At 35.8% G+C, this 11186-nt stretch overlaps 1 protein-coding gene across 2 annotated transcripts; it reads right to left on the reverse strand.

Moving 5' to 3' along the window:
* Positions 1–7568: 7568 nt before the first annotated feature.
* Positions 7569–10592, reverse strand: LOC110022194 (14 kDa zinc-binding protein-like). Of its 2 annotated transcripts, none has more exons than XM_020721018.1 (6): positions 10504–10592; positions 10317–10415; positions 8816–8902; positions 8526–8616; positions 8148–8265; positions 7569–7798 (listed from the first exon to the last, which is right to left on the reverse strand). In XM_020721018.1, exons 1-6 carry the CDS (start codon positions 10539–10541, stop codon positions 7731–7733), a joined length of 501 nt encoding a protein of 166 aa, XP_020576677.1. In that variant the 5' UTR covers positions 10542–10592; the 3' UTR covers positions 7569–7730. The 2 variants fall into 2 exon arrangements, with proteins under 2 accessions (XP_020576677.1, XP_020576676.1); XM_020721017.1 differs by having other exon boundaries at positions 8526–8673.
* Between the last annotated feature and the right edge of the window lie 594 nt (positions 10593–11186).

Consider the following 11186-nt stretch of genomic DNA (forward strand, 5'->3'; position numbering starts at 1 on the left):
GATGGAAGACGATGATCCGTCATGGAAGTGGTAAATGCTTTGTAGGTTGGTGATAAGTTGTGGAATGAGACATATTTTGCCATGGAATAAAGAAAGCAAGCTTGATTGCATACCTCAATTGTAGAGCCCATCTCCTCATTTGGATCAGGAGTAATCTCCGCAAGCATAGTGTCGGGGATGTTGGTTGGGGCAAATTCTAAGACCTGCAAGGAGGCAGCGGGCTCAAGAGTAGGGTTATTGGGACGGTTCGTAACCGAGGGTTTGATGCACCAAGTATAGAACAGAGAGTGGATAGAGGAAAAGTTGGTCTAGTAGATGGTGGATTCAGTGGGATAGATGGTTCCTTGGGAAAAGTGGTTGGAGTAGGTGGCATATCCAAAGAAGTCGGAAAAGGACTAGTGTCCGAAAAAATCTAGCTCCCCCTCACTTGAGGCTTCGAAGAAGGAAACATCGGCACTCAAGTAAAGCTTATTTATGATGGGATTGAGGTGCCGACAACCCTTTTAAGTGTCATAATATCAGAGGAAGATACACTTGATTGAACAAGGATCAAGTTTACTACGGTTGGTTTAGTGTTCTGAATAAATGTCATGCACCCAAATATTTTAGGGTATGAAGTGGAGAACCGATTGATAGAAAAACACGATCTCAAAACTACTAAGGGGGTTCAAAATTTGTGAATTTTTGTGGGATCTCTATCGATGATATATGTTGTTGTAAGTACGACATCATTCCAAAACTATTTCGAGACATTCGATTGAAACATAATGGAATGGGCAACTTCGAAAATATGTCGATTTTTCTGCTCTGTTACCCTATTTTGTTGAGTATCCGTATATGAGTTGTGATGGAGGATATCCTTATCAAAAAAATTTTTAATATAGAGTTAAAAAATTCACGGTCATTGTTAGTCTGAAGGACTTGAATTGCTGTTTTGAATATGGTCAAAATGAAGGAGTGAATTTTTTAAGGTGACAACAGCTTCAAATTTATCTTTTAAGATATAGTCATGTTATTTGAGTGTGATTATCAATCAAGGTAAGTAACCACCATTTATTGGTGTAACTAGTTGTTCGAGGGGGCCTCCACAAGTCAATATGATTTAGTGAAAAAAAGGAGTGTAAGAGCGTGGTGGATATGATACTCGATGATGTTTAGCTAACTGACAAATCTTACATTTGAAACTAGATAAATTTTTATTAGTAAACATCTAAGGACACAAGTGTTTTAAATATTGAAAGCTGGGATGACCTAAACGAAAATATAAAAGCATAATAAGACATTCAGTAGACCGAGAAAGACCACAACTACTGAATGGAGTGACCTCGTCAATACTGTTTTTTTTACTTAGAAGAAGTAGAGTCTAGCTACCCGCTTAGCAATTCCAATCATCATCCTCGAAATACGTTTTTGAAAGACAAAAACATCAGGAGAAGTATGAGCAACATAATCAATGTCATAAGTCAACTTACTGATTGACAAGAGATTATACTTTAATGAATACATGTAACACATATTCTACAATCAGCTCGACTATTAGAACAACAAACCATTTACTCGCAATGGAACAACCAAAGTCGTTAACAATTTTAATAGTTTCTCTCCCAGAGCACGGAGAATATGTCGAGAAGGCTTGAGAACACCCGAGCATGTGGTCCGTGGCACCTGAATCAATAATCCATGGATAAGAAGCAAAAACAATGAGTGTCATTGTAATGTTACATTAACGAACATGGGAGGTCGATGGACCGAAAGAGAACTGATTGTATCCAAGTAGCTTGATCAAGTGTTCCATTTGAATCCTAATGGAATATGGTAATTCCGAGGTGTTCTGAGTGGGAACCAGCTGCACTTTCGTAGTTTTTGAGATCATAGTAAGACCCTTAGTGGCAGAGGATTTGGTCGAAAGTTTATTGTTTGGTTTCCCATGGTGCTTCCAACACGTCACAGGTATAATAGGGTTTGTGACAATAATCACAAGTGGAGTGATTGACCCGTGATGACGCGGAGAAGGGTTGGGCACTATTAAAGAGCAAGGCGAAATATTCGGCTGAAGGAGTGGAATTGTTGAGCATGACAAGTCTCCTGCTTTCTTCGTGGCATAACTCGGTGAATGCAGCACGAGTTAAAGGAAGGAGATCCCGACTAAGAATATGAACTTGAACTTCATCGAGATCCTTGTTTAGACACGCTAGGAATTGAAACGCACAAACCTTTTCCACAATTTTCTGGAAGAGGGAAAGATCAGCTGGTGAGTCTCATGTGGAGTTGTAGTAGAGTTTGCATTCCATCCATAAGACCACCAAGTCATTGTAGTACTGGATCACGGTCCTTGATTCTTGTTTTGCCTTACGAATCTTCTTGAAAACTCATAAAGTTTGCTCGAGTTTCCTATGTCCGAGTAGGTATCCCGAACTGCCGTCCATGGTGCACTAGTAGATGGAAGAAACATATATGAATGACCAATCGTAGTCTCCATAGAATTGATCAGCCACGACATGATTAAGGAATTTTTCACTTCTCACGCTCCATATATTGGGTTAGTTTTCATAGGTTCACGAATCATCCTTGTGAGCTAGCCGAATTTCCCACGTCCTTTGATGAATAATGACACATCTTGAGACCATTGGAGAAAATTAGAGTTGTTATGTTTATGGGTGGTGATCAAGATGTTCATGTGATTTTTTGGGCCTTTGGTTTGTGGAGGAATTGAGGTCGGTGTCAATCGTCTGGTGGACTCAAGTATACCGTCGGGAGGAGGCTCGATGGTAGAGGAGTTCGTCGTGGTTTCGACTGAGCCAAATGTGATGTTGGATTGTTGAAACATGGGAAGATTTTGGTTGCATGAGGAAGGATTCTGTTGGGGAGAGGTATGATCTTAGGGACGAGCTTCGGTGATCTTGGAAGGAGACTGGGCCAGCTGGAAGGTTGTTCCTGAGGAAGATCAGGCTAGCTGAGAGATATCCGACCGACTGGAGGGATATTCGGTGGGTGGAAAAACACAACAGGAAGACCTGCAGGTGGCCGAACTCTGCAGGGGAAGGCCTGTAGGTGGCCGGCGGCTAGGGAAAAGTTCCAGCAGTTGGGTTAGAACCATGGATTTGATACCATGTTAACTTTTGAAAATAGAGCATGATGGATTTCATTGATAGGGAAAGGGGTATACATATACATTACAAGTCTCATATAAAAGGAAATACATAAATTCAAGAATACATTAAAGAGGAAATACTTAAACATGATAACAAAAGTAAATAAAGGCTAATAAATCAAAATAATAACTGCAAATAATAACCGCAACTAATAAAGCTAATAATTTTAATAACCTTTAGAGTTTATTTGAACGAGTGTTTGATGTTAGGCATAATTGTCATCATCATCATTGTCGTCCTAATGGCTAAGTTACATACCTAAGATATATACGATTATATCCTAGAAACTTATATCATTGTGTCTTTATATTATGATGTTGTATTCTTGGCCTAGATGCATTTGGTCAATTATTATGTCCTAGCTCATAAAGGGATTTCATGTTACAAGGACTTATATTAGTATTGATCCATTTATTATATCATGGCCTACAAAGAGATTTATATCATTACAATTAATAATAGGTTTGATAATGATGATAAATATGGTAGTGATAATAGGTATGCCGATAATGATATATGTGATAATGATGGTAGGCATTTAAATAATAACATCAAATAAAAATTCAGCGATTAAATTCTTTTTCTTATTTCTATAAATATGGAGCAACTAAAGCTCTTGATTTTTTAATATATATTTTTAAAGTTTCTAAACTTTTTTGTGTGCTTCTATTCTTTAAGTGAAGGACTACTTAAGTGTATAAATTTACAATCCTTAGAGGAAAAAAAGAGATCTTAATGATGATGAATAATTCATAAGTTGAATTCAAGTTATCCCCGCTTTATCAGCAATTATTAAAATTCAATGTAGGATGGATGGATCATCCATATGTTTTCATTTATTCTTAGTTTTTATAGGAATTAAATATCTAACATGGCTAATACAATAATAGCTTGAATCATCTCACCCTCATTGCGTCCTTGTTATTATGTTACAACAACACAACAACAACAACAACAAAAACAACAAGCCTTGATCCTACTAAGTGGGGTAGGCTACATTAATTATTTCTCTCCATTGTGTCCAATTGAGTGCCATATTTTCATTTAATTCTAATAAACTAAGATCATTTTTTTATATAACATACCTAAGCCTTTTTAGGTCTACCTCTATTTTTCTTAACATAGTCATATCTAAAACATCTACTCTTCTAACCATATCATCAGATGCTCGACGTTTAATGTGACCAAACTATCTAAGACGGCTCTTTAATCTTGTTTGTCACTGGAGCTACACCAACCCTTTTACAGATACATTCATGCTATTGTGAGATAGTTGTATATTTATCATTATGCACTCAAAAAATTTAAGAATGTTTGGTGTAATCGTCTGCTTACATTCATCTTATAGTAGGGTAAACTTATCCTATATCAATGTTAAGGCATCATGTCTTAATGGTGAGTTGGATGAATAAATTTATTTGGATCAATCCACTGATTTCTTCAGCAGGAGCAATAAGCTCAAATGTTGTATTGATGGGTTGAAATTATTAGCCAAACATTGAAACCACATATTTCATCAGGCTATTACCTCTAAACATTTAAAAAAAGCTTTGTGATATTGTGAATAACCACCAATGCATATTAGCGGTTATAAATGATATGAAAGTAGTTCTCTACTCATTATTAGTCATTCTTTCAATTTGAAATACTAAGTTGGGTGAAATTGGCTTCAAGACAAAAAAATTAACTGAAATCAATCAAAAGTGTTCTTGAGTTTACCCAAAGAAAGATAAATAAATTTTGAGTGATGTGGAATACAAATCTCTAAAGCCTTGGCCACTCCATCATGAAAAGGTGCACCCTATGTTTCGGTAATTCTCTCTATTTAGAGAATAAGTCCTAAATGTCCAAGCTTTTATGTCAAAATGCTATAGAATGTTTGATGTTTGTTACGACGTCTACTTGAACATATTTACATTTACAAACATTTATATACATATCACACAACTCTTATATGTTTGCAAATCTAGCACCTAAACATTCATATTTTCACTTGTGCTACTAAAATTTGTAACATCACATCAAGAATATCACAATCACGTCTTTTTGAAAGTGAAATATATCTTCTCATGCATATGCTATGACAAAGTTCAAATATCAAAATTTGGGTGTTATATGTAAATACATATGACTTATGTGGTATATTTAAATTTCCCTTACATTAATTGCGGTATTGTGGGAGTGGTCGGACATTATTAAAATAATGCAAGCTCAATACATTGGTAAGAAGTGAATACTATTTTTTGATATCTTACATATACAATAAACCTAGCATTGGACCATCATAGTTAAAATTTAAGGTTGGTTGGTCTAGTTACACTTATGTTCATTGGGCGTAAGACAATAATGATCATAAATCCAATGTTGGATCAATTTTTCTGTTTGACTAAACTCTCTTATGGCATTAAGAAATAATTATTTGTTTCACTATCTATCATAAAAGTTTAATATATAGCCTATATTACAGCTACAAAGGAGGCCGTTTGGCTTGGCATGCCCTTATGTCTTTGGCCCAAACAGATAAAGTGTTGTTGTAGTAGCAATGACTGTGAGTAACATGTTCTAAGTTCAATCAAAGAGTCTTGGTTTGCATAGTATTACAAATCCTACCATAGACATTAATGCATCCATTTGATGTTTAATAAAATCATATTATACTTGATATTTCTAGAGATAAAGTTTTGCATACATAGTTTGAAGCCCACGAGTTCTTGAGTTGTACCTAGGCGTGAAACCGAGCCAAGTCTAGCTTGTGTCATAACTACTCTTAGCTCGGCTCATCTCTCAAATTCTTAGCTCAAATTCAAGCTCAAATTAGGCTCTTCCATTAACTCCAAAGCTCGAGCTTGACTCAAACAAATGGATCAGTTTAATTGGGGGAGCTTGTTAGAGAAGAAGGCAATCTAGGTCAGGGATGATTAGGATGAAGATCAACAAGATGTTGTCGAGCACAACACAATGCAAAGAAAAAAAATTATGCATGTTTCTTTTAGAAGCTCACAATATGAAGTCGAAAAGAACAAGCATGGCTTAGAGAGAGAAATTTTTTGAACATAGGATTAATCAAATAGTTCATTAAGTCATCGAGTCAAGGCAAACTCTAGCTTAATTAATAAACAAGTACAACTTGAGCTTAACCTTGAATGTGTGCCAAGATAGAGGCCTGACTCACGAGCTCAATAACAAATCTAATTTGAGTCAGCTTGTAAGTCGTCTGGCTCAACTAAACCCTTAGTTGGTACTCATATGGGCTATTGTCTTACTGTTTTACTAACATGAAAGATGATATAATGTGTGTTGTCATATAATGGAAAAGGCTTCAAGTAAGTTGACTTGAATTTTCTCCACCAACTCATATAATCAATAAGCATGGACTCCTTCCAACACCAATGAAAAGAAATGCATTGATATGCTAGTCATCCATTTGAAAGGTATTAAACTAGAATGTGTGTAGTGTTTTAATGAGACTAATGTCTCCTCCTAAAAGAGCCCTTAAGAGAGGTAGACACCCAAGGACTTAAATACTGATTTTCGACCTTACACCTAGTCGATGTGGGACTATTTGTCTCATTCCATGGTTTAGTGGGACCCTCGATGGAACTGATCCATGACGGGGGCGTCACGTGATTGGGTGAAGGAAAATGTCATGATTCAGTGGGACCCTCGATGGAACTAATCCAGGACGGGGGCGTCACGTGATTGGGTGAAGGAAAATGTCATGAACCAAAAATCACACATCAGTTAGGTGTAGGGCCGAAAAACAATATTTAAGTCATGAGTTGTCCACCACCCCTAAGAGCTCTTTTGGGAGGTGACACTAAGCTTACATATCTACTCCAATGTGCTAATGTTATCCAAAATTCCGAGAACAATGAATTAATACAGTTTCATCATTGTTTGAGCCCTAATGAACTAGAATTGATTACTTGTGTTTTTTATGACTTTAATCCACGTCATGAAATATAGACTTGGTATTAATACTTTAATATGATGTTTTAGGATCATGGTTGAAACAATAAAACAAACCATGTTAACGAAAACAGTCGAGCTTGAAGCTATTTCATATGAGAGGCTTAAAAAATGCATCACATTACTCCTAATAAATGCAAGGTTCGAGCGCTTACCCTCCGGGGAAAATATAAAGATTGAATTAACAATCAATTTCGCTTCAACATTCAATCTATGAGTTGAACAAACAACATCAAGTTGAAACACCGTCAAGCAAAACATTTCGCCGCAACAATTCCAATTACAACCATAAAACACAGTAATCAAAGTGGCCCGAATCAAATTGATTTGTCTAAGTTTTGAAGGTATCACAAATCCTCAAAAAAATCCAGCCACAATCGCCATGAAATCAAGATTGATCCTCACTCTCCCAATTTGATTGCCCATACGGAATAATAATCATCATCATTGTTAATGTTAATATTGCATAGGAATATGTTGTCTTTCATATGTAACGGCCGAAACTTAAGAAAACTATGGCCCTTCTCCTACACTAACAAGATAGAGAGGGATAAAGAGGGTGAAGAAAGCAGAAGGAAATTGTTTAACAATGAAGCAGCATTCTCTCATTTAACCAGGAGGCCAGTTCATCTGTCGCCCACCGAGCACATGCAGATGAAGATGATATACAGACTGACCTGTATTAATTAAGAAAAAGAAAAAAAAGAAAAAAAGAAAAGGAAAGTCTTTCAGTATAGTAGTCGTTAAATTTTGGAAAGATTTACATATGTACCACTCAATTCCTATATATTTACATATCTGACATCTAAACCTCAATTTCTACATACATTCCACCTTACCTATGCACGAAAAGGTGTATTACACTTTTTAAAAGTTAAAATTGTTGTATTTTTATGATGATATGAAAGACATGGGTGGTATAAATGTAAAATGCAAAATTTAGGTGTTATATATGTAAATACATAGGAATTAGGAGACATGCATGTAAATTCCCCTAAATATTAATCAAACCCTTGCGCAGCTTACATGCACTAGGACCATTATTAATAACAACTCGGAAACCATCCTCTATGCCTTCCTTCGCAGCCACTACCTTCGCAGCATAGAGAAGGTGACCCAAGATCTCTGCATGTCTTATCTCAGCCTGAAAAGATTAAGGAGATACAAACATAACCACTACCTCAGTTGTTAGAGATTACAGTATACATACTAATAGAATGAATACAGCATACAAATCAAGATGCATTTCCTGTTGAGACCAATATAAATCTATAAACGGATAAGGATTTCATCCTAAATCTAAGCTAAAAAAAAATTTGAAATCAAAGGTGGAATAGAATAATTTTATAGTAACATATAAGATCGAGAAACAGTTTGCATGTTCTCGGTGAGTGAAATCGATACCTTTCCAAGTTGGGTTAGTCCATCTCGGATCTTCGGGATAACAAGAACATGAACAGGAGCTTGAGGATCAATATCTCGGAAAGCCAACACCCTGTCGTCTTCATAAACAATGGATGACGGGATTTCCTTCGATATAATCTTGTCAAATCTTTAAGGGGTGACAGTTTAATATAAAATAACGTTAACCTCCACTTGTAGATGCAAGAGACTAGGAGAAGAGCATTATATGAAAACACTAGAGATATAAGTTGACTTCATGAAAGGATATCACACATGGAAAGGAAACTTACATAGTCGGAGCTACACTTTCTGCACTGTCGTCTGCTAGTCTGGCTGATGCTTCTTCATTAAGTGAGGCGGAGTAATGACGTGCATATCTATGAACAAAAAAGATAGCATGAGAGCTTCTCCCTAGCTTGGAGTACCGATCAATGAATGAAAAATAAAAAAAAAACAAAAAAAAATGCAACCCACATACTGCCAACTCTTTACTTTAGCAAAACTTAACCAGCCTTAATGTAAACAACAAATACTTTAATTTTATTCCAAATAATAACTTAATGAATACCAAAATTAGAGATTTCACAAGAAATCAATGAATGAGCATAAAATTTCAACAATCACTGAGAATCGCAATACGAAAATGAATTCAGAACATATCATGCTTGACAAAACTTCATTTGCACACAAACACTAACTAAAAAGCTAATAACTAGAACGAGGGCGGATAACAATCACTAGAAAAATAAATCAAAGTCTCATGCGATACAAAGAGACTTGCCCATAGAAATAATCTTCAAGATCTACAAGTACTTGAAGAACAAACATCCAACCAACACACACACAATTAAAGAAATTGAAAGTTTATGTCACTAGTCATTGTTCGATTAAATAATTCATGTGTCCCAATTTATGTCCACCTAGGAAGCACGTGCACTCCAAAAGTCTTTCATGTCTATGTCAAACAGGCGTTGGATATGGACACAACTCCAACACGTCTCGACAAATGTCCGAGACTTCATAAGTAAAGCCCTAATTTTTTTAATGCTGAGTTGGAGTATAATACTTTTCAACACAATGGGACATGAGATGAACATTTGTAAGATGTCTATAGAAGAACTCAAAACCAAATTTTACATGTAAAGGATGCGTGAAGAAATTAATTTCATATATAGCTTAGTAGTGTGCGATATATCTCACATCACTTCTTCATTGACGTCGTCTTGCCTCTCCTCTCCATCAACATACAAGGAAGTCACATAATTAAGATCTAAGATTGTATCAATTCACAGCAATAGACTTTTAAAATTATCATGCAATCAACAACTTTTCAAAGAACTCTCTAAATTACAGCAAATTAGGGCACTTTTGGGAATTTCAGAGCATCATTAGCAGGACTATAGTGGAGTTAGCAGTGGCAGGCATTCAGCTTTATAGCATTATCAAGAACTAGAAGAAAAAAATGAAAGAATAGAAGGAATCACCTGAAGATGGCTTAGGAATGCAAAATTATGCAAGGAGAAATCCAAATTGTAGAAATCAATTCATTATGCCCTTGATTTCAACAACTCTATCAATATATATACTATTTAGGATGAAGAACCCTAATCAATATGATGCTTGAATATCTAACAAGTGCTTCTTTTCCAGCATTTCCATCATTTGGGAAGCGAATTCAAATAATTCAAAAGTAATTTTTAGGAATTCAAATATATTATTCCATCTCGACTTTGAGCTCTCAGATCTAGATCAAGAAAGAGTTGGGCAACAAGTTTAGGGTTTTGGACAAACCTTTGTCGCAGTAAATACAAAGATGGTGCTTGGAGGGTAAAGGCGGACAGACCAGTGATGGTTCTTACTGTTGCGCAAGATCGAAGTGCGAAAGGTTGCCTGTATTTTGCAATGAAAATTGGCAATGAAATCGAAAGAAAGAGAGAATTGAGGACGGAGAAGATGGGTAGAGCGAGCGAAAGCCTACCTTATGATTGAGAGAGGAACTTTCAGAGCAGCAGCCATGGCTGGAGAGCGGCCAGTGTTGGTTTCAAGTCGTGCGGCCCTAAAAGCCTTTTTTTTTTTTTTTTTTGCAAATATTATTTATTTAAATTTTGGCCGGATGAATTTTTGAACTTTGAATCCAATTTTTTTTTTTAATTCTTACTTTTATTTTCAACATATATATATCTTGACACAATATTTTAACATTATCTCTAATATTTTACTAAAACAAAAAAAAAATTAAATTCTTAATGTATTCGTATAATTGCTTGACTATATGTTTTATACATCTATAGCGTGTTCAATTTGAGGAATGACTGTCTGATTCCTCTTTATTTTTAATTTTTAGCATGAACCCTAAATCAATGATCTTCAAATAATGTGTGGTCTTCCGGAGGAAAAAATATTACATCAGTACTACGCACGTAGAGTAATATGCGTAGCCAATAAAATAACGCCACGACACTCTGCGCGATAGAGAAAAAAAAACGGCGCAGTAACACGAGGAATATTCCCCTCCGTGTTATTCATGTGCTATTGTGTATTATTCATGTGTTATTGTGTCATAAGAATATTCTTGGGATAACACAATAACAATAACACATCAATAACACATGAATAACACATGAATAACACGGGGAAGAATATTCCCCGTGTTATTGTGCC

This window comes from Phalaenopsis equestris, unplaced genomic scaffold (genome assembly GCF_001263595.1).
Source record: "Phalaenopsis equestris unplaced genomic scaffold, ASM126359v1 Scaffold000174, whole genome shotgun sequence".
In the NCBI taxonomy this organism is placed as follows: domain Eukaryota; kingdom Viridiplantae; phylum Streptophyta; class Magnoliopsida; order Asparagales; family Orchidaceae; genus Phalaenopsis; species Phalaenopsis equestris.

Coding starts and splice junctions, on each gene's coding strand:
- LOC110022194 (XM_020721017.1), bottom strand. CDS start 10,541: ATGGCTGCTGCTCTGAAAGTTCCTCTCTCAATCATAAG. Junction 8,674..8,815: donor GAAAGTGTAGCTCCGACTAT/GTAAGTTTCCTT, acceptor CACCCCTTAAAG/ATTTGACAAGATTATATCGA. Junction 7,799..8,147: donor TAATAATGGTCCTAGTGCAT/GTAAGCTGCGCA, acceptor TAATTAATACAG/GTCAGTCTGTATATCATCTT.